Below are 23,529 nucleotides of genomic sequence, written 5' to 3' on the forward strand. Positions count from 1 at the left end.
AAGCTTCCATATTTGTTAATGCACTTCCTTCCAGGTACAACTACCTACACATTCAAGTTTTTGTCCACAAAACTATTGCCCAAGGAAGCAATAGGTCACCCCACCTGCAGCATAAAACTACTCCAGAAAGTGTAGGCTAAGCCTAAGGGAAGCTGCCTTAGAAGCTATAAATTGTTGCCCTCCTTAACAAGAGTCTCTTCTGCCTTTGCTGCTTCTACCCAGTTCCCTGGAGGATCTGGTCCTTGTTACCTTCCTATTCTGGTCCAGGTGTTTCTCCAGAAAGGGACAGCCTTCACAGTTCACATATCCATAAAATAGATGGGTGGCAGTAGAAAAGCATGGCATAAACAGATAGGTGTGGTTTACATGTCACCACCAGAATCTCATTTTGTTGAAGCTGGGAATGCAGCCAGCCTGTGGGTATATAGTATTATTTCTGTCCCTCTCAGTGGCACAGCCAGGTTTGGCCTTGGTGCAAGGAATGCCATAAGCTTTTCTTCCCCAGGGCTTCATGCCAGCTGCCAAAGCCTACCCGTTTTCCCACTGTGGTGGCTGGATCCTTCAGCCCAGCGCACTTGCAGACTGTGTCTGCTTGGCAGCTATTTCACTGCCCTGTGCTCTCTGCCTCTGCTATTTCTTTATTATATTTACCCATTGCTTGCAATTTAAACTGAGCTTTGGAGACTAGTGACTGTAATTTAATATTTATTCATACAATGTCCAGCAGAGTGACCCAAGCAGGGAACAAATGAGGTGTTGCTGTAATTCAAGTAAATAATCATAGAATAACTACTGAAAAGCGAAAAATGGCATTTGCAGAAATATGTAGCCACCTGTGTGCTACATAACCTCTGTATACTCACAGTCTGTGTCAGTATATGACTTCATTGCTTGCAGTAGCTGCCTCTTGCTCGGCAGTATCTGCTTCCATGTGACTGATTGCGCTTCACAGCCACATTGCAAGAAAAGTTCTCTGGTTGCTTTCGATCAGATGGCAGCTTGCCAAATCTAGGCTCTTTTGACAGATATTTTGTCAATGGTGAGCTAATGAACATGTTTATTCTCTTGCTAACTTTGGTGGAAATGTTTGATTAAAGGCCACTGGCTGTGCCACACAGAGGATGAAACTAAACATAGGTGGCTGGCTTTCCAGCGGATAAGAAAAGGACAGCATGCCCATGAGCCTGAAAAGGGGAAGGTACTCAGGAAAATCTGCTGCCTTCTTTATGAGTTTAATTGCTGGAGCTGTAACCTCCCCAGCAAGAATTCCTCATGAGCCACATTATTTCATGCCCCTGTGATTTCTTCTTTGGCCAATTTTGTTATTCTCTAATTGCAACTTCCCCTGGCTTTAGAAAGTGGTTTCCAGGATAGATGTGCTGGCAGAGCTCCTCAATCCACAAGTGCTGGAGAGAGAGGTGAGCTCTTTTGCTAACCCAACTGACCTAATTGGAGGGGTTGAGGGGAGAGAACAGACACCTTTTGGGTACACCAGCACTTCCCTAGGTCTTAGCAGCATGCTGAGCACAATGCTTGGGATTTTACCTGATTAAAAAAATCTGGTAGATAAGTGAAAAGGTGATTGTTCTGTGATGCAGTTCATGAAGTTGGGTAGTTTAAAAAAAAAAAAGAAAAAGAAAAAAAAAAGAGTTGCTTAGTGAAGTAAATTGCTCTGGCAACAGGACTCCATTCCAGTTAGTTGCATCCTCAGTAGGGGTTTTGGCAGCTGGCTGTGAGTTAAGGGTGCAAGCTGTTGGTTGCTTTCCCATCCCTGCCTGTCACAGCTACTTTGGTACTATGCAAGCCCAGCAGCATCGATGCTTTTCTGCTTCCTGCTTTCTTCCACAGCTTGCTCCTGTAGGTTATGCAGTATACTTCGTGGACATGAGAGTTTGACACAGGCAATACAATCTCTTCTTGTGCCTTTACTGAGGTTCAAACTACTGCTGAACTTAACTTACCCTTAGCCTGACAGGTTTTTCTGCTTAGTGAGGGTTAAAAAGCAGCTAGGCAGGGTTAATGGGGAGTCAGTGAAAGGGGCAGAAGTAGGAGCCCTTTCCATTCTTTAGCCTGCAGGAGTTCAGTGGTGGTTCCCCAGGAGACGTTAAACCTGTCTCTACAGTCTAGGTTGCTTCAGTGAAGTTTTATTCTTAGGGAGGAACTGATAAAGCTGGTGGATACTCAAAGATTTCCACTGCAAGCTGGTAAAACTCTCTAGCTTTATTTCCAGTAAAGGGTCAGCTCTGTGCTGGGCTGTCTGATGTATGGCGCTGCTGGGCTTTGCTGGATCGCATATTCCTGAGCACAGTGCAACCCTGAAGCCCCTCTCCCTTGCTTGATAACTCTGGAGCTGGTCAGTGGGTGGCAGTTTGGGTAGACCAATTGCCTCTGGCATGTATGGTCACCAAGTGGGAGAGAGTCTACAGTGCTTTCCTGCAAAAGTCCATGCAGACTCTTGGCTGTAAAGGCCAACAAATCTGCTCTGGGCTTCACATCTTTGTAGGCAGCTGCTTGAGATCTCTTAAGAGTCAAAAGGACAAAATCACATTGCTTTAGTTAATAAAAAAAAAAGTAAAAGGAAAAAACTTTTTCTTTTCCTGCGATGCTATTAACTTAGGAGGCAAGTTACCAATTGCATCTGGGAAGAGGAGTAACCTCATTGTTGGAGGTTTTCAACACCAAATTGGATAAACCCTGAACAACTTGGTCTGAATTCACTGTTGATGGTGCTTTGAGGGGGAGGCTGGACTTGAAATCATCCTGTCCAACATGAATGGCTCTATGAGCACTGTGCATCAGACTTATTTGACTGATGCTAGGATTAATTTATTCAGCTGTGCCAAGGAGTTGCTACGTCATGGAGAAATAAAAGAAAAAAAAATTCAAGAGAAGAAGCTAATTAACTGTATTCCTCTACTTTGCATAGAAAAGACACGAATCATTCTCCTACCTATGCTGCACACTTTGCCATGGAACAGCAGTTCCTTCAAGTTATATTGACCTCTTAGAGCAAATGATTTCCTTAAAAATCACATTTGCTATTTGATGGGTTTTCTGTCTCATTAGGGAGCCATTCAAATACAGCAGATCTGATTTTTACCACTAGCTGCATTGAAAATTCTAGACAGAGTGCTTCATGAAGGTTCAGTTAGCAAGAAATGTGATTATAAAAGTATCTAATGACTTTAATTTGCATATACAGCACAGATATGTTCCAGATACTGTCTTTTATTAATCTTTAAGTGCCAAATATACCTATGAATAAATAAGGCCAGGTTTTGTCACTCTGTCTGACATTGACTGGAACCTTGCCCTAGGAATACATTCATCTAAGTCTGCTGGACTACTCATGCAGGGAAAAAACATCACATATAAGACTGAGCATGGCAGAATTTGGCTTGAATTTATCTGCATATGTAGGTAGTCCTTATGTATATACAGGCAACTTAGAAATATATGCATCAACTGCTTCGCCATTTTAATGCTCTTTCAACAGGATTCTTCTATGTTATTGGGTTTTTACAAAAGCAGATGGGGAAAAAGCTCTCAGTCACTTAGCTCTGCTTTGTGGCATCTCATTTGCCAGCAGTGCTAGTGACTTTACATCCCACATATGGATGTCCACTGTTTCATGTAGAAGAGACACTGGTAACAGTCCATTAAAGGACTCACGCCAACATCTCTTGTAAAATCCAGCAATGCTGGAACCTGGGTGCCATCAGTCGGAGCATGAACATGCAGGAATAGACGTAGGCAGGCTGCTGGATCACAACCGAGTACCCCACAACAGCAGGCATAATCCTGCTCTGTTCACAGACCTCTGGCTGAAACCTACTCTGAATCTTTGGTGAAGTTAGCTGTTGATTATGAGAAGTACCTATTGATAAGGTCTAAATGCAGTGGCTTCCAAGGTTACATTTTGACCTAATGTGAACAGGTAAAGATGAAAAAATTCCCACATTTGGGTTTTTAAAAAAATTTTCCATTGGAAATTTGGTGTGGCAGTAAGTTGGCCATGCCAAATTTCATGTCCTTGTGCTTTGAAATGTGGCAACAGGAGAGTTTCTCAGTGAAATGTTTCTATGCTTCAAATATGTTTATTTATCAAGGATAGGTCTTTAATCTTGTTCTTGGAAAAAGAGTGGTTCTGAATGGTATTTACAAAAAGGAGGGGAGGGAGGGATCAACCAGAGGAAGACACTGGAATGGAAAATTGAAAGTGAACCTATTCAAATATGGGCAAGTTACAGGTGACTGAGAACAGCGTTGTTACAGAGAGAAGAAGTTGATCTCAACTCGCAACAGATGATAACTGTACTGTCTAAAATACACAAATATACCACAGAATGGTATGGCTTTTCATATGAGGTATTTTTTCCATTGTTGTTGTAGGGTGAAGAAGGGCCCCCTGGCTTTCCTGGACTGAAAGGGGATAAAGGAGAAAAAGTAAGTCCAAGTCTTTATTAATTATACTGTGAAAAGTTTAAGAGTTTATAAAGCTATTGTAGAATGCTAATGAAAACAGGCCCTCTTCTAAATCTTTTGTTTTACCTCTTGTTACCTCGTGTTTTCTTGTTTTGTGTTAACAAGGTGCTAAGAAAAGGAGACTATGCTGTTGTACTGTTTTTCAGCAAAGTGCACCTTAAAATCTTTAAACCTATTGATGATGCTCTGCCACATTTGACAAATGTGTGGAGATCTTAAGGGCATGAACTTTGTCTAAACTTTGTAAAACCCTGAAACAGAAGAGAAGAGTGAAACAGAATAGAAGCTCAGTGCTAATGCCTCCACATACAGACACACCAGTGTTTCTTCAATATGAGACATGGAACGCCAAATGTTATCATGTCCTTTCTTGCACTGAACATAAATAACTTTTGGACTGAGATGGCCCTTAGCTGCTTACTGTGCCATCATCTTAAAAAAACCCCAAATTATCCTGCACCGAGCTTGCTCTGTTGACTAGTATTTACTTTGGACACATTTGTCAGAAATGCCTTAAACATCATTTGAAGGAGAGATTTTAGGAATTAAACTTTTTCCACCTCTTGTAAAAAAGCAAATGTTCAAGATTATGAGGCAAGATCCACCTCCAAGTAATATACAACAAACCAGCTCAGTATAATCACAGCCCAAAGTGGCAGTTTGCAGTGCCTATGTCCATTTCTCATTTGAGCCTTTTTTTACAATACACTTAAAAGAAAGTGCTGCAGTGCCTAGAAGTAAAAACACTGAGTGACTTCCTCACCGTGTACATTGGCTTGCCTGTTGTGTGTCTATTGTCTTTCCATTTGTTTTTTAAATTGCCAGCTGCATGCAGCAAAACTTGCCTTTTCCCAGCATTTGCTGCAGTCCCCGTTAGCTGTGGTGCTACCAACATCAACATATTTAGTTCCATTCATCCTGGTGCACAGGAAGATTTAAGAAGTGGTGACTCGTTTTCTGGTTCTTTGTTTTCTACGGCTTTGCACATTCACAGCTCTGAGGCTTGCTTCCCGGTGGCCAGGGCAGTTCCTGAGGACTGCTGGAGTTTTTCAAGGCTTCTTTTCTGTTTGCTTTTAGGCTCATTACTCATGTGCATTACAGCTGTGCCTAGAGAATTCTGAGCTTTGGGAGGGATGCTGTACAAGCGAGGAGCAAAAAAAAATTTTTTTTTAAATGAGTATTTAGTGACAAAACAGAAGTTTTTTGAGACAATGGAATGGTGGACACAGAGGCTGAGGGGAGATGATATTAAGATGACTCAATGGTTACGTGTCTAATTAGCTGCAGAGCTTTTATATTAATTTATTCTTAAATGAGTTAAGTGGCCATGAGTGCCTAGTTCCTCCTTAACAACTCATCAATCGGCCATAGTGTGTTAATGTCAGCAGCAGCTCCTCCAGAGACTGTAAATAATAAATGTTTGCATTGAAATTATTCTTCTCATTCCTTATTCTTGTCTTGATGTGTTACTCATGTCCTTGTACTTGCAACAGGTGTTAATATTGTGCTGATGATAATTCTGTTGTTGTTACAGGGGTCCCTGGGCTCACCTGGTCCCCCTGGGAGGGATGGAGCAAAAGGAGAAGCCGTAAGCCTTTTTATTCCTCCCATGTAATCATTGCCTTTTAGTGCAAGGCAGGCAGTGGAAATCAATCTGTATTGAGTGGAACATGTCTTGGGGATTTGTATGGCCATTTTAGGAGCAGCAGAAACAAATGGCAGGAGGTTAATAGCCCCAGCACTCTCCCTCGCACGTTTGCAGCAATGGCAGGTGTCATATGGATTAGCCATCCTGAGAGGCTCCTGGGGCAGCTCTGTTACGATTCATTAAGATGGGAAAGGGGGCAGTTGTGGCAGCCTGTGGTTTGGGACCCACTGCTGCGTCTGTATTGGGTAATAGCTGCGGCTGCAGAGCTTGGCCATTTGTTTTTAGTCTGGCAAAGAGTCATCGGCTAGTGGAGAGGGTAGGGGATGCAGGGAACCATCCTCTGCTTGCACAACAGACAGGGGTGAGAGAAATAGATATATCGGTCACAAAAGCAATGACCTGAACTCCTCTTGTGCACTGCTAAAAGCTAAGAGCAAAGGAGGTGCAGGGTTAGCCCCAAGAAGGATGAAGCAAACCAAATATTGCCTTTAAGAGGACTACAGTTGAGGCATAAAACCACAAACACATTTTCCAGAATCTTATATAAGTGTGTTTTAGAGCTTTCCCTCCTTTCCCCTGCTTGATCACCATCCCTTTGAATTATCTTCATCCCGATGGTGGACCTTTATTATCTCATTCACTGTCCCTTTGTGGCAGTTATTTGGTGGCGACTGGAGCAACCTGGGGAAAGGACTCTTTGGAAGGCCAAGCACACACAAAAGTAGTGGTACACAGCAGAAAAGCTCTTTTTTTCCTGTCACTTATATCCTGTTTCTGCTTTGTGCCACACTGTCCCACTTTGGAAAAACTGTGATAAGTTTCCCATGTAGCTTCCAGAACTGATGCAACTTCATCACATCACACATGGCATAGTCTGGGATCAGACAGTGACATACTTGGACTTGCAGAATTTCTTACAGGATGTGTTTATTTCACTAAAAGGTCACTATTCAAGAACAAATGTATTACGTTATTTCCAAGGAATCCATGTTTGTAGATTGTAGTCGGTGCAAACTGTTCACAACGTAGGGAACTCATTCCTTGCTACTTAGGTGCTTGTGTTTGTAGAGCAGATGAATAGCTGCTTCAGTTTTCGATTTGTCTCTTTCTGCTTTTATTTTTGCAAAGAAAGCACATGGCAAATTTTCAGATCTCTGGATAGTGGTACTCAGGACTGTAGATATTGGATAGAGATTCCATTTCTAAAGCTGTATGTAATGACTGTTTTGAGCCGTCCTAGCCTTGATATATAAAAGATTGGCCTTTACCACCAATATCACTGTTACTTGCAGGGTGAACCAGGACAGCCAGGAGCATTCGGACTGCCCGGACCAGCAGGTCCAAAGGTAAGCTTTGCATTTCTTCTTTACATGGGCAGGCATATTTTTTTCACTGACTTTTTATATGTGTGGATTGCTTGAATTACTTTTTGTTTATGACTTTTGATATTCTCACTGGTGAATGAAGAAACTCAAAATGCTCATTTTCATCAGGGGTTTGCTAAGGTATCAGCAATTAGGTAAGGCATGTAAAAAGAAGAAATACCTTTTGTTTAATCAACAGCATAGCTGGAGAAGGTGAAGAGAACATGTTTTGGGGCACATAAGCCTTGCTTCAGATCTTCAGTAGGCCTTCCCAACTCTCACAAAGATGTAGGTGAGAATTATTATCCCTACTTTACAACTGGAAAAAAAATAATTATGGAGAGACCCTAGCCTGGATGTTTCTGCCTATTTTGGGAGCTTCAGTTTTGCACCAGTAGACAGTGGAAAGGTGATACAGAACTTGAGCCAATGCTTATATCACTGGGTTTGCTTCAAACAATGAATGGGGATCTGGTGAGACTTAGCTGAGCGTCAGAAACGTGCCTGACCTTTGAAGCTCTTCTCATGAGCGATTCTTTAACCTCCTTTTGAAGTCTCAGCTCTCCCTGCCTTATTCCCTTGTTACTGAGGGGATAACTACCCCTCAGGTGGTTTCAGTCTTGCTGCTATAACACAAAAAGAAGATGGTGCACTAGACTGACAAGTGTGTTTTCAGGGGCATCATGCACAGCAAGTTCAGCTGAGCCTATGAAAGGTGCTGCAAGGACAACAGACTGATTGGCCAAATTTACTTCACCCAGTTCCGTTCCTGTACAAGCAAAGACCTTTGAGCATCACGTCTTTCTGGAAGAACCATATCTAGTCATCTAAACCTCCCACTGAGTTCTCTGATGCCTTTATCCTCAAATAGGAGTTACGTACCTGAACACCTTTCCAGATGTAGTCCTGATTGTCACTTGGCTCTTGAGAGGTCTCTGTGAAGCAGTTCATTTATATAGGTCCTTCTGGGTTCCTCAGCTATAGAGAGGCCCTTTCTCCAAAATGTCTTTTTTTTCATAGAAGGAAATGTTCATCATTTCCTAAAGTCTCACCAGGAGGGTTTCGGAACTAATGGTGTGTTTGTGGATTAGCGGAAATACTTGGCAGCCATTCCACGGTTCTCTGCAGGAGCCATATTGCCTTCAGCAACACGAAGGGGTTGATTGTGGAAGCTGCATGGCAGCATGTTCAGCAGGGGATAAATGCCAGCTGTAAAGCAGGGCTGGGCTGAGCTGAGTGGAGGCACTCTGGATATCATTTTGCCCTTCACTGGCATTTGGGAGTGGATGAAATGAACTGGATTTATCACCCACAAATGCCTGTCAGCTGCATCTTTCCTATCATATAAATAAATACATATTTTCTCTCTATCTTGCATGTTTCCTGTAGTGGAATTACAAACCAGTACGCTACACGATGCTCCTTGTGGTATGAAGTTCCTCACTCTTGCTTTGCAAAGCTTTTACAAACCAAGCTAAACTGAGACATCTACATCTACCTCCAGAAGGGCTTGATCCTGGAAAATGCTCCATATTTCCCACCAGGATCATCAGGCACATATTGTTCAGCCAAGTAATGAGGCAATGCTGAATAGAAGTTCAGCACTATGATCTGGGCAGGATAGGTACTGGTGGGACTGGACCTAAAGACATCTGACTAGGCAGTGCCAAGTGCTCCCAGGGAGGAGGTGAGCTTGGCTAACCCCAGCCTCTCGGCTACAGTGGCTAAATATAAAACAATCGTGTACTTTCACAGTGACTTTTATTTACTTCAACGGATGTGCTGGCTATATGCAGTGTCCTTGAGCTGGATTCTGGCCTGAGCTATTTTAAGAAACAATCCTGACTTTGCTGACAGGGCTTTAAAATCTAAAATATGAATCCACACTCCTTTACTCCTCGGCATAAAGCCCAACCACCTCGCCGGTGTGGAACGGGGTGTGTAGATATGGGCAGAGGTACAGCAATCAGAAAGGTCACATCTCCAATTACTGTTATAATGATTGTTTTTTGCCAGATCACTTATTTTTATTTAAAATCATCAGCATCAATACAGTGGCTCTGGGCTCTACCCCAGGCTCCATGGAGAGCTACCTTGCAGTTTCTCTGGTCGGATGGGATGTGGTTCTTTCCGGCTCAATCCATCTTAATTTGCATTGAGCCAGGCAAGAGCAGTGCATGCGCAGCAGGTGTGTCTGTACCCCAGGAAATTCAGCCCCCTGTTTATCTGCTTGCTTGAGGGATTTCCAATCTTTTGCCTCAGCGGGAATTGCCAGCAGTTTCTTTTAAGGAGGTGCCTTGCAGCTTTTACAGACCTCATTAATTGTGTGAAGCTTCCAGTAGCACAGATAAGGGTCCTGCAGACTTCTGGTAATAGGACTTCAGTCCACAGAGGGACTGTAATGGATGATGAGCCCATTAGGGAACATGTATGGGTTACAGGAATGAAATGGCCTCGGTATGTCATCTCCGGTTTTACTGCTTTTGCTGCTCAGTGAAGTCTCCAGGGGAGAATGTTCCTAGCTCAGTGTCTTCATTGTAAAAATGTGTGGGGTTTTTGGTGTTTGTTTTTTTTTCTTTTTCATCAGACTTGGTGGGTAAACTTCATTGCTCACCAAGAAGGATGTATGATCTTGCTGGCTATGAGCTGGTGGAAGCAAAGAAGAGCTCTCAAAATCAGCCTTGTGCTAATCCGTGTTGGAACTTCTGGTTATAGAAGATGCCATGGTGGTCTGAGATGGCAAGAAATATCCACTGGTCAGTGGAGAAGGCTCTCACATAAATATGAGGGACCTGACAGGTTAATTTAAATGGAGTAAGTGGGTCCAGAGAAAAAAAGCCATAGCTCAGGTCCCTCACTGTATGATATTATAGCAGTGAAACAAAGCTTGAGTTTTTGAGACCAGGCCTTTTAGCCTGTAAAATCCTGCAGCAAATATTCAACCTTTTCCTTCTTTATTTTCTGTATCTTTAATAAAAGATTCAAGAGATTTTTTGTGGCTGTCCTTGCTATGGCACTGACATAACTACAGCATTCCCATCTGAACCGACAGTTATCTGCACTTGATAGAAAAAACAGAGGGAGAGGGAAAAAATCAAGGCTTTGAAATATAAAGTATTAGGTAGGAGTTTAATTTTGACAAATTTCCGTCTTCTTGTTTGCTTCAGCTGTTGAAGGTCTCACACTTCTTTGGTTTACCAGACATGATCTCAGCACAGGCCTTGAGTGGGATCGCTGATCATCTCATCCAGACAAACCCAGTTTCTCTATCTGTAATTTTTGCTGAGTGTTATAACCACGTTTTATGTAGTAACACTGAGTTGGACTTTGACAATTTGGACAACTCGGAGCAGGCTTCTATTTCTGTAGGGGTTTTGTCTACACTTTGATAGTAGCATTTTTCTGCGGGCTGAAGGCAGAGATTTAAGTGAATGTCTGCTGCTCTCCCTCTGCCGTTAGAGGATTTGCACTGCTTCCTGACCTTGCAGAGGTCCTCAGGTGCCTGATACTGTAGAGAACCCAGAGCCACCTTTGTTTGTGCCTAAGCCCAGCTCTTGTTAACCTGTTTGTGAATCGCCCCCACCCCACCCCACCCCAAGTTCGCTTCCATACTTAATGCAGGTTCAACCACTTTACAGCTGGGCTGATGAACTGTTCACAAGCTTCAGGGCACGGCTTCATCTGCTTTAACAAGTCAGGTCCTCTCTGGCAGAGGGAGGGGATGGTTTTGGCAATGCATTGCTTAAAGCGGAGGTGAAACACTAGCCAAGTACAGTCCAGCCAGCCTGCCAGGTCTGTACTTAACGACTGCTCCAAATGAGATTGTCATTTCAGCTAAGGCAAGAGTAAACAGTGGTGTGACATGGCCAGCCTCCTGGGCACTTGCACTGGGACAAAAAACCCTTGGTTCTGCTGACAGTTCATTGCAAACACATCTCGCATTTTTAATTTTTTTTTTTTTTTTAATAAGAAACATCTATTAATATGAAACATAGAAATGACTTAAAAATAAAATCTTGATCTATTTTGAAGCCTTATCCACTACAGCCACCCAATACAGGAGTTAACAAGATGAGAAAGGAGAAAGAAAAGGAAAGTGAGATAAGTAACAAAATAATCAGCCAAATAAATAGGTGATATAATAGACCTAACCAGTTCTCATGGCCACCTTGTCAGGCCCAGGCTGTCTCCATAGGATGGCTCTGAGGGCTGATCCTGTTCAGCTGAGGAGCCAGACCATTTGCAGGCATTGTAAGGCACATAAAAGCACACAGTGAGAGTGCTCTCCATTTCAGTTTACCTTCTCCAGGGAGAGAGCCAGTGTGTAACCAGCTGAAGAACTGCTGAGACATACCTAATCCTCTTGCATTTCTCTCACTTCTGTTGAAAATAAACATCGGAGGATATAGTTCTGATCTCTTTCTTTTCATTTACTCTTCAAAGTATATAACACTTTGAAGTCTGTGGTTCATTTATGCTGGGATACAGCCTTCGCTGCAGCATCCACAGCAACGTACGCCTGTACTTTGTTCCACTGACGCTGTGTTCAGGAGTCAAGACAGAGCTCAATTACCCTGTGCACAACAGGCAGGCAATGACTGCCATTGCCAAAACTTCTGAAATAATCTGTAGAGGAACTTGCATGGGACAGTTTGCCTTTGTAGGGCAAGACTAAAAGCTGAAGAATAAACTTGCTAATGTCTGAGCACTGGGAACAGAGGAAAAAATTGGGGGTGTCACTTTGGGTAAGTAGCTGGAAAGTCAGACACTGCTCTGTGTATTAGGGCTGAGACAGTTGAGAAGCCTCAAAAGCCCCCTCTGAGCCCAGGAGTGCAAACTACGTTTCTGAATAACTGTATTTATTCTTGGTCTTTTATGTGAACCAGTTTCTGGTGTTTTACTGTATCTCAATTCCTTGCCAGGGATCCGAGGGAAAACAGGGTCCTCCAGGAATTAAAGGCTATGTAGGTGCACCGGTAAGTCATGGTTCTTATTAAATTTTTGACACTCTAGAAACTTTCTCCACTTTTTCAGTGTGTTCTGCCCACCTATCTTTTATTATTATTATTATTAAGCAGTATAGGGTATGTCTGACCAGTTACCTGTACTATGTCCAAATAGTGACATTTTCTTGACTTCATTGAGTTTCTTCTGACTTCTTTAAATGAGAACAGACCTGTAGCCAGTAGAGAGATGTCAGTAGAAATGACTTGATTACCAAGATGACAGCTGGTAATTTTGTGATGCTCCCACTGTAATGCAATTGCTTTGGTCTGTGTTGATGCACCATTTATATGGTGCTTGAAAACTTCATCGTAACACCAACAAAAAAATACCACCTCTCAGCGAGTTTCCAATCAAATTTTCAAAACTGTCAGGGAATAGCCTTTGGGCTCAGGGGACAAACCTGCCTTGAATGAATGGACAGCAAGACCAAAATAAACCAGATTCTGTCAAGTTAGCATCTCTGTCTTGCGGTCTCACCTTGGTAATTATGGAGGCAGCCTTTAAGCTGGTGGTGTAAAGGCTGATTGGATTTTATGAGGTTTAATGACCCGACCGTACATCAGAGTGCTTTAGTGGCATACCAAATGTGCTCGCGCGCTGAAAGATTCCCCTGTGCTGGCCGAGGACTTGCTTTACAACTCACTACAAAGAGGCCCAATGTGTTCAAAACAGCTTGAGCACTTTTGCCTTTGCCCAGGTGCATGCTGTTTCCCTGTATGGTCTAAGGCTGAATTGTATTAGGCTTGAACATGATGAAATGAATACGGGGGTGGCATTACCTGCCCATGCCACAGACCCTTGCAGTATTAATGAGATAAATGGACAAAGTTATAAGGACACTTCCTTCCTGCTCCTTGAGCAGGACCTTTTTGGGCGAGAAGGAAAGAAGTCACATGTGGTGCACTGTTACCTAAGATCCTATCTATTTCTGTCGTAAGATCAACATTTGGCTTGGGCTGTTGGGGAGGAGCAAGGCACTAATCATCTACTGAGTCTACAGGAGGGCCCCATAGTTATTAGTGCATTAAAGGAGTCATATTTTTAAACCTCCTGCCATCTGCTTTTCGGAAATAGTGGGGTTATTGCTTCACAACATGGGAAGATGTGCAGGCTCAGTTTGGGTGATTAGAGATGAACAGGGCTGTACAGAGTTTGCTTACAGTCAAACATGACCTGAGATCTGAAGATATTAATAATTGTCTCAATCATCCTATGGGCCAAATAAACCCAGACATGTAGATATCATTAGCTTGGAGGTAAGCCTCCACTATAGTGTCAAGTAAATTGAAGTTTAAATACAAATGTATTAGAAAAAGAAGCATTTTAAACTTGGGCAGTTTTAGAGAGGTCACTACTGACTGAGCATATTTGTCTGCCTGTAGCCGTTAGCTAGTTGCCCAGTTGCTACAATAAATGTAAAATATAAGGTGCTTCCTGTGCCAAGGGAAGGTGGAATCCGTTCCTGCCCATTGAGTCGATTGCCTGTATTAGTGTCACTGTCTTTCATCAGACTAAGCCCCAGCAAATGGTTCTGGTATACCTGGGAGGAGATGAATTATGCAGTCCAGATGAACACTGGCATTGGATTCACAGTGCAAAAATGTGCTTGGGCCTCCAGGACAGGGATTATCTAGCATTTGCCAGTTCTCAGAGGTACCTGCTGTCTGCCTAGCTACCTCATCCAAAACCACCAGGAATGGGCATTCTTGCTTGTTTATGCAGTAGGTTTTTCCATCAGTATTGTCCTCTACCTATGTCCTCATTGTTTACAAGCAACGTGAAAAATGCAAAGCACTGGTTATTTTCCAGACCATCTGCAGCTGTGGTGTGTTCCCTGTCCTTCCACACTGCTGTTGGCAGGAGGGTCGTGTGTCTGCGGGCAATATAATATTACAGACGTTCTTGGGTCCACAGGTCATCCCTGCTCTATGAGTCTGCTTAGATCATGCTTGTGGCCAACTTTGAGGACTGGCAACAAGGAAGATGTCCTTGAGGTTCACTTGAATAGATTGTGCAGACGTGCACAGTGGTTTGGTGACTAATTAGAGGAGATAACTATGCCTCTACTTGGATTGAGTTTTATAGTCTCTTTTTTCTCTTTATTTTTAGGGTCTACAAGGAGAAAGGGGAGAAAAGGGAGCACGAGGAGACAAGGTATTCCTGCTGCATGCTAGGAAAAGCCAGGTTGCTCTTTGCCTTTGCACCTTAGGGGGGGTGGGCTTCCAGGCCAGCAGCTCTGGAGGGTGATTCATGATGGAGTTTCCTCACTGCGCTGCACCTCCTGCTGCTCTTCAGGAATGACCTTCCATGGGAGTGCGGAAGGGCTTTACGGATCTCTTCTGTCTACTAAGCACACATTTAGGGACTTTGTGTCTGTGTGTAGCCGGGGATGGAGGAGAGAGAGGGGTGTAATGAAGATATGCCACGGAGGAAATCTAGCAGGGTGTCCACACTGTGTGCACCACCTGAGAGTTGTGAATGACCACTGACTGCTGCTGACCACATCTGCATCCAGCATTTCCCCTTCTCACTGCAGTTGCTAAGATTATCCAACTTCTATGTTTCTGTCTTCGCTCATCACCATAAGCTCAGTTTTTAATGAGGACCGGGTAGTTTCTCTATTAAAGGCTTCATCCAGCTGGTGCTGCTTCCCAGTTCTCTGCTCTCTCCTGCCTGGGAATAGCTGTTTTACACAGGACAGGACACTCTGGGATTTGAACCATGTTTATGGTTCAAGAAAGAGACCAAGTGCCTACTATAGCTGGAATAAGCATTTAAAAGGAGAGCTGGGCAGACACAAAGTCTTTATTATTTCAGTTTGCTTGTTGTGTTCAGAGAGACCTCGAGATGTGCACACACTTCTGCTGCAGACCTGCCAGGCAGTGCTTGAGGCTCCCCAGAAATGCCTCCAAAAATGTGTTTTGCTGCCCCTGCCATGAGAACTGCGTGCTGATCTGCTCCTGCTCTGACAAGCAGTAGGAGATGGGGCATCACCAGGCTCTCAGCTGGACCCAAGACACCCCTTTTCTCATGCAGGCAAAACAGACATTACGGCCTTTCTTGCAGCCCTGAGCAATGGCCTGTCTTGTTTATGTCTCAAGCTGATCCTGAGACAGGAATATCTCAGTGCTGGTCTGGCAGCTGTGCCTGTATTCAAGCTGTCTTTAGTGATATCTGGCTGTATGTGCTTGTGCAAAGGAAGGAGTTATTAGCTTGCTAGCACAGTCTTGTTCCCATTTCTCACTCTCCATCTCCTTCTGGAGAAGAAACCCAGAGATTTACACCAAACTTTTGCCTACTGGGAAAAATGATCAATAGACCCTTAGTGTGAGATATTGTGTTTTGCTTTACCATGTGTTAAGGTGTCCATTCCCAGTGTCCATTTTGTTGTTTATGATGAAGTAGCCATGACCATATTTTGTATTATCTATCCTCGCTGCTGCAGCTACAGCAGAAGGCTAGATCTTACTTTATCTTCCTCGTGCTTTCGCCTCAGCCCTTTGTAGGACTGGCTCAGTGTGTTGTGTCTAGCCAGTGCCTCTGCTGCTTTCCGCAGGCGAGGTTGTCTAATCTGCTGGAATATTTGGCTCCGGGAAGAAAATCCATCTTTCTGACATCACCGTGATGGGAGAGGAAGCTGGAGCTGTGTGTGGGCAGGCAGCTGACTAAGCTAGAGGAAGATTAAAGTGGGAAAGAAATGAATTAGGTTTTGTTTCATTAAAAGGATATGCACAATTACAGCTCCCTTTTTTTTGTTTTGTTTTGTTTTTCTGGAGCAGCCAGATCTCTGCTACAACAATTGTACTTTGATTTTTTCCAGGCTTTAATGATGGCCTCAGAGCATGCACTGCCATTGCTTTAACTTCTACCAGTCAGTACTACTGTGAAAACAGTGGGAGTAAATTCGGCGGGCCAAATATTTTCTTGTCTGCTCTTCAGTCTGTAACTTGAATACTGACACCTACGCAACCTGTGTTTCTTTGTGCCTGAGGAGAAAAGTGTTTATTATATCAGATGAGAGCACTAGCCCATGCACTGAGTATTGGTCTATCGAATCTGCACCCTATTATCAAAAAAAGGCTAAATATCCCATAATACATCTTGCTGCTGTATTCTTATATCCTGGGACCTCAGATGTAAATATTGAGGTTTTATAGTGAGGTTCCCAAATCCAGTATTATCAGTTACACCTGCACTTTAGGAGAGCCACTGCACAATGTGAGTGATATCTCATGTCCTTTTGCATCCAGTGGGCTCGCTGTAGATCCCAGGACAGACTCTGCAGAGATAAACATGACACACTTCCCTGCCATCATAAGCCATATATGTATGTAATACTTGGCATGTTAATGTAGGCATGAACAGCAGTTCAACATGACACGGGGCATTACTTTTGCTGCATAAGCATGTGTCCATCCAGTAAATCCTTGTCTGCTGTATTGGAGAAGAGCTCATGTATGGAGGCAGCGGGGCTGGTCTGCTACTGCCAGGTCCCTCTGTGCAGTGGGTTTGCTCTCCTCCAGTCTTTCCCAGGGTGCTGCAGACTCTTGGGAAATAATTTTTCCAACAAATCATTACACTTTCTAACTGGTAGAGGTCAGAAAACAGCACTAAATTTTGTGTGGAACTGGGATTTCCCCCGGTTGCTTATGACTCTTCACCACTTTGTTCCACTGGTTAAAAGCAGAAAAAACAGTAGAGCACAGGGGAAGGAAATGGAGTCTTGAAGTGAAAATTTGAGAATAAAACTTTTATTGTGTTTTTTCTTTCTTTTGGAAAAAGACCCTTTATCTAGCCTTTTTTAAAGAATGGGGAAAAAATATTTATAATGACAGATTTTTCTGAAGAAACAACTGAAAGCACAATCGTTTGGAGTGTTTTCAAACAGCTTTATTGTATACATTTGTATAAATAATACATTTGCCTTTCCCAGCCCCCATTACTAGCAGTAAGAATGTTGACACTTTTCTGTTTTGGCAGCTAAAACAGTATGTGTGAAGTACTCATTGCTGCAGTGTATCGATGTTAAAAATTCTCCTGAGAATACACTGCACATTTTGTCAGCAATCCACCAGACGGTTTCTTACTGAAAGTCTCAAATTTAGGATACTCGTAGTTCAGTCAGTGCAAAGGAAACCATTAATGTGAAAGCTATTGCTCCAAAAGCAAGTAGATCTGGATGTCTGGTGCTGGTTTTCAGCTGTTTTCTGTAGGGTACAGGTCTCCAATTTAATTCCTTGGATACATAATTTTGAAATAACATTTATGTTACAAGACTGATTGACTTTCTAAAGGGAAAAAAGAAATAGATTGATTTGCAAATCCTTTTCTGACTTGCTGAATCAATGTAGTGTTCAGAAGGAGCTAATTAAATCCAATGCCATAAATGTGGGTTTGCAGATAATAGCAGAGGTGTAACAGGGATCCTGTGGGATAGTAATCAGAATTAAAATGTCTGAAACATTAAAAAAAATAGAGTAAAACTAATATTTTGCTGCCACTCTTTGTATTTTTAGAATTTGTTCTTACATGCACATTTAACAGTGGCACTGTGTGTGTATATTTGATAATTTATATTCAGCTGTGTGTGCAGGATCCAAGAAAATTCAGCATTTCATATTACAGAGGTTTAAGCATTTACAGAGTAAGAGAAAGTCCCTATTTCAAAGAGTTTTAAACTAAAGAGGCTGGAATGGGCAAGGGCCATAATCTGTAAGAGAGAAGTGAAGTTCAGCAGGAGTATGTCGTTGATCTAGTCATCATCTCTATCAAGGACCTGGAGTATAAAATATGGAATATGTTAAGTTTGAATGTGGAAGTACGGTGGAGGTCAGGGTCATAATTCAAAATGATCTTGAAAACATAATCCCCCAAAGCAGAAGACGACATTGAGAAGGGGCAGCTGCAGGATGCTTCATACATGTAGGACAACAAATTGCACACTGCTACAGATTGGGAACAACTGATTAAGGAGCAGTCCTGCAGAAGGGAGTTTGGGGTCAAGTAAACATTATCCTGGGATTTAAACAGAAGAATACTCTCTAAAGCATGAATAATCTTTCTGCTCAAAGTTAGCCTAAGCTGTGTCCAGCTTCGGGCACCTAGCTACAGTGAAGATGTGGAAAAAATGGACAGTGCACAAATGAGAACAACAAAAATGATCAGAGGTCTGAAAAACATGCCCATGAAGAAAAGTTGAAAGTATTGCCATTGTTTAGTCTAGAGAAGTTTGAAGGAGGAGTTTTGTAAGTCTTCAAATATGTAAAAGGCCATTGTAAAGATGAAGGGAACAGTCTGTTCTCTGTGAGGGGTTAGGGAAAGACATACTAGTCTGAAACTGTAGCAAGAAAAAGTCAAGTTTAGGTACAGCAGAAAAAAACATAGCTTCAGGTATTAAAAATAAAGTAGTGGAATAGATTGCCTGTGGACTTTGTGGACTGTCCATCTCTGAAGACATATAGGAATGGATTAATTGTTCCCCCAGGTTACGGAAAGCAAAGGTGAAAAAAGAAAGGTTTTTCTTAACTGGGTAAACATGAGCTATTGCTGGATTGCGGATTCATTATTTTTGTAAGAGCTATTCCAGGCTGATGTTCCCCTGCTGCACTTTGTCCAGTTTACATGAACCCACCTCAACAGGCAGAGGAAGGATGCCCACATGGAAAGCTGGCACACGACCGCTTCTCATTTCTAAATTCACATCCCAGGTGTTTTGTGCTAAGTTTTCTAGATAGACAAGTGCCAACAGTTAGCAAAGTTAGAGAGAGTAAAAGTTCCCTACTGACTACATTTGGTTCACCTCCTTGTTACTGGACGGAGGCTCCCAGCAACTTTAAGTAGTACAGATGTGGGGACTTCAACCATTTTCTCTATTGGGCTGGCTTGAATTTCTCTCCTTATTCCTTACTCTTGGAGCAGATAACACAGACATCTCTTGCAGAATGGTAACTTAAACACCACAGATTTGAGTTATAGTGGTTCCTTCTCTTCTTTCTCCAGGGACAACAAGGCCTAGACGGGTTCCCTGGAAAGCCAGGTGTGGAGGGGAAACAGGTATGTGGCAAATACTCAATGACTGGAAACTTTTCTTTGGAATGAGTGGAAGTTTGACTCTAAAACTGAGCCATACCCTGGGTGGCTGCTGAGTCATGGCAGGACCCCGCTGCGTCGGCAGTTTTTGTAGTCCTTATTCTAAGGATCTTTGTTGGCATACTTTTCTTTTTTTGTTTGGTTGGTTTTAGAATTAAATTGTAACGCAATATACACTTAAAAGAAATGACAGTCCTTTAAACATGATAGGTTAGATGTTTGTCTTAATTTTCATTAAAGACATAAGGAAGCACATATAAAAATTCAGTTGTTTAAGCCTGATTTTTATAAACTTTTTTTCCCTCCCACAACATGAAAGGGGGGGAACTGGATTTAATATATTTGGTTTGTTTTCAATATGAAAGGCTTGGAACTATTTACATTTTTAAGACAAGATTAAACCAAAAAATGGTCTACAAGACCAGTACATTTCTGCTGATTAGACAGATAATGCTTTGTCTAAAACTGCTATCTGTAGATCCCACAAGACTGTTTTCATTACTCAGGGTATGATACCTAATGAGAGACATCCTTTACTCCCAAGGATCTTCTGGACTAAATAGCAAAGGACAGACTAAGAAGCAGAGGCTAACAAGTGATTTGTCAAAAGCCATGCAGCTAATCATTGCCACCCTTGAGCCTGAAGCCTCCAGGCTGCTGCGTCTGCATCCTATTCACTAGCCCTTGCTGTTTTCCTCTGTGGAAAGGATCATTTGGAGGCACCTTTTTGCATTTGCAGAGGTGGAGCAGCTGCATGTCAAATCCTCAGGATAGCTCATCTTCAGGTGGTTGATCCTGCTGCTCACACGGACAAAGTGGCTGCTGGGGTCTGACCTGAACGTGATTTACAAGCACGGCAGCCACGTGCTGCCCGGGTGCCTTCCTTTCTCTCTTTTAGCAGTCGGAGTTTCAACTTGATTTTGTTGGGAAGTATTTTTTGTTTCCATATCAGACACGTCTTTTTTATTTAGATGGCAAGGTATAGTGTCATTAGCAATCTTAATCATTGTTAAATCTACACTTTCCTCTCTGTGAGGTGATAAAGATTATTGCACTAAATTTTTCTCTGCTTGTCCATGGGGGATTTGACAGTTAATCATTGCTTTCTCTCTGCTCTGTTCCTCAGCCACCATTTACCCTATACTGAGAAGTATTTGTCTAGTTAGTGTTTATCACTATCCTTATAAGATGGAAATGTTTTCTGCTTCTCAATGCAGCACTGGAATCACAATGAACTGAGTTCACTATGCCCATTACATCGTTTATGGGACTGGTTTATACTCGCAGCAAATGTGAATGAAGTGAGAAATTGCAGAGGGGTGTGAAGGTGGATGCTGATTGTTTACTACTTCTAAGGAACAATTTCTCCAAGTGACACCCTATTACAGAAGTTGGTTTTTTCTGAATTTTTTTTGCCTTTTTCATGTCTAGACACCTAGCAGCAGGCAAATCTTCATGCTTGAATTTTATCCTGAATTTTGTGTTTGACACTGATGTACTCCCTGAACTGCAATCCTTCTGAACCAGCTGAAATTGGATTGCTGCTATTGTGGCTGCTGTGGCATCTTTACCCTTATTCCCCTTCCTTTCTACTCAGCAGAGCCAAAGCAGTCTTGTGTGTTACATTAGCTCCTACCACAGTGCAATGGGACATAACTGTGCTGCCGATACCCAAACCTGCAGCCTTATGTTTCTCCTGTACTTTAAGGGAATTGCAATTGATGACCTGCAGTATGTAAAACAAATATTTTTCTCTCTGTTTTACCTGTTTATAGGGCCCTGCTGGCAGCCCGGGCCCTCCAGGTGCCAGTGGGACCAAAGGAGAAAAGGTGAGTTGGGATGGGATGCGCGGGAGGGGTTTGGACACATATTTGTTAATTCCTCCTTGGGCCCCCAGTGCTGGAAATATCAGGGCTGTTGGCCTAATATTTATCTCACTTGTGTATAAGTGAAGCTTATATGCATTGAAATGTTTCACTTTTCTGATGTTGCTTCAGTCTGAAATGGGTATAAGTGAATGTTAAATCGTGTCTTGTTATAGCTCCTTTACTCTTGCTTTAACCCTCATAGTGGGAGTAGAAGGAAGTAGGGAGTAGTTTGGCTCAGGAAATCTTCCTCACCTAAGAAAGCTAAGTAGAAATGTCAATATGTTTGCGTAGATGCCAGTTTTCTGACCCAGGAGATGTAGAATTGACTCAGAAAGTGCCAATCAAACAAGCCCAGCCCTCCTACCTGCAAAATAATTATTCACTGCTCTCAGCAGCAATTTTTACCTCATTATTTTACAGAGTTCTTAGAGTTTCCAGGGCAGCCTTATGTTTGTCTCTGTTATGTCTTATGTTATGTCTCTGCTAGAGGTGACATTGTGGTTTTGGTATTTCCTACCTAGTTCTTTAGCATGAGTGGAAAGGTATGCCCAATTCTGGATTTTCTTTCTCATTTTCTCCTCCAGATAAGGCAGTGAGCCTTATTCAAAAATGCAGAGATTAGAAGCAAATCTATTTCCCGTTACTTTCCCACTCAGATTCAACAGCTATAGGTGAGGTTTCAGAAGAACCTACAAGCAGGGCACATCCACTGTGGTGATAAGCAACAAGGAACTTTGTGCTCCAGCATCTGTGCAGTAGAGAGCAGTCTTGAGTTCATAACACTTCATCTGTATCTCTGAAGTTGGGGCTTCCAGAAAATGTTTAGCTCCTAGCTCCATTACTTTCAGTGCAGCTGATGTGTCTCTTCAGTCCTTCTGCCATAGTATGGACTAACTGCAGGATAAATAACAAATAGTAATTAAACTTGCCTTAAGAGGAAATAACATGAAAGATATGCTGGGTCATTTGGAGACATACTTGAGGAGGTACAGGAGGAAAGGAAACTATACGATAATTTTTGCATTTGTCTGTACCTACAGTAAAGGAGGTACCTTCTGGAGGCTTAGTCTTAAAGCATAATAAATAGTGGACACTGCTGGAAAAAAATGTGCTGGAACAAATTGGTAGCCTAGATGGCAATAAATCATGTAAAGAGGGTGTAGCATCTCAGTGTCCTGCAAACACTTATAGTGTGATTCTACTCTATAAAATGACTTAGGGAAAATGGTACCATTTCTCACTTTTTTTTCTTTTTGCAAAGATTTTTTGCTCATTAACAAACAAAAGCATTTTGGCCCCTAAATATCCATCCTGCAGACTCTGTTAGGGATCTGAGCATCAATCAGGATTATTTATGTGGTATGTGTACACTAATTATAAGATTTTTGAAGCTCGAATTTAATGTTATGGTGCACCCATGGTGCACCATTCATTTTAAGTCACTAAATGTCATTAAAATCAATGTGTAACATCACAGTAACACAGAACACAACCAGTTTCTGCATGTATTCATCTGCAGGGTAGGGAAAACAGAGTTAATGGGGATTGCATGTTCATACGTATTAATTACGAGCTGGTATTGAAAATAAGAATGTACAACACCAGTTGGAAGACATGCTCGGAGGTTTGCTTTTGTTTTGTGTTATGTTATGTATTGTGCTATGTTGTGTTCTGTGTTATGTTATGTTTCATTCCTTTCCTGTTTCCCTGCAGGGTGAACCAGGACTTCCAGGGTTGCCTGGCTCTTCAGTAAGAATTTTTTTTAGCTTTCTCAGAACTTGTAGGCATTATAGCATGAGAAGAGAAGGTGGAAGCTGAGGGTGGGAGATTTTTTTTTTTTTTTAAATCTTTACTAAATGACAGATAACCTTAAATTTTTTTTTTCAAAAAAAAGTGAAGTTTAAGGCAGTGAAGATTTTTGAAGAAGGCAAGTGATGGGTTCCAACAAGGAGATGCACTGCCACAATTTTGGGAGATTTTGAAATGTGAAGATTAGGACTTGAAGAGGCAGTGAAAGCATTGCCCCAGGTGCATTGGAGAGAGCAATACTGTGACAGGACTGTGTGGT

The 23,529-nt window shown here is 42.3% G+C and overlaps 1 protein-coding gene across 1 annotated transcript in view; it reads left to right on the plus strand.

Moving 5' to 3' along the window:
• COL22A1 (collagen type XXII alpha 1 chain) overlaps positions 1 to 23,529 on the plus strand; it is a 210,824-nt gene that overhangs the window by 99,425 nt on the left and 87,870 nt on the right. Inside the window, exons 12-19 of the mRNA XM_072851149.1 lie at positions 6,020 to 6,073; positions 7,426 to 7,479; positions 12,420 to 12,473; positions 14,614 to 14,658; positions 19,504 to 19,557; positions 21,369 to 21,422; positions 22,161 to 22,172; positions 23,175 to 23,210. Of these exons, the coding sequence (XP_072707250.1) occupies positions 6,020 to 6,073; positions 7,426 to 7,479; positions 12,420 to 12,473; positions 14,614 to 14,658; positions 19,504 to 19,557; positions 21,369 to 21,422; positions 22,161 to 22,172; positions 23,175 to 23,210 (363 nt within the window). The remainder of the gene's footprint in view (positions 1 to 6,019; positions 6,074 to 7,425; positions 7,480 to 12,419; positions 12,474 to 14,613; positions 14,659 to 19,503; positions 19,558 to 21,368; positions 21,423 to 22,160; positions 22,173 to 23,174; positions 23,211 to 23,529) is intronic.

This window comes from Ciconia boyciana, chromosome 2 (genome assembly GCF_034638445.1).
Source record: "Ciconia boyciana chromosome 2, ASM3463844v1, whole genome shotgun sequence".
Taxonomy (NCBI): Eukaryota; Metazoa; Chordata; class Aves; order Ciconiiformes; family Ciconiidae; genus Ciconia; species Ciconia boyciana.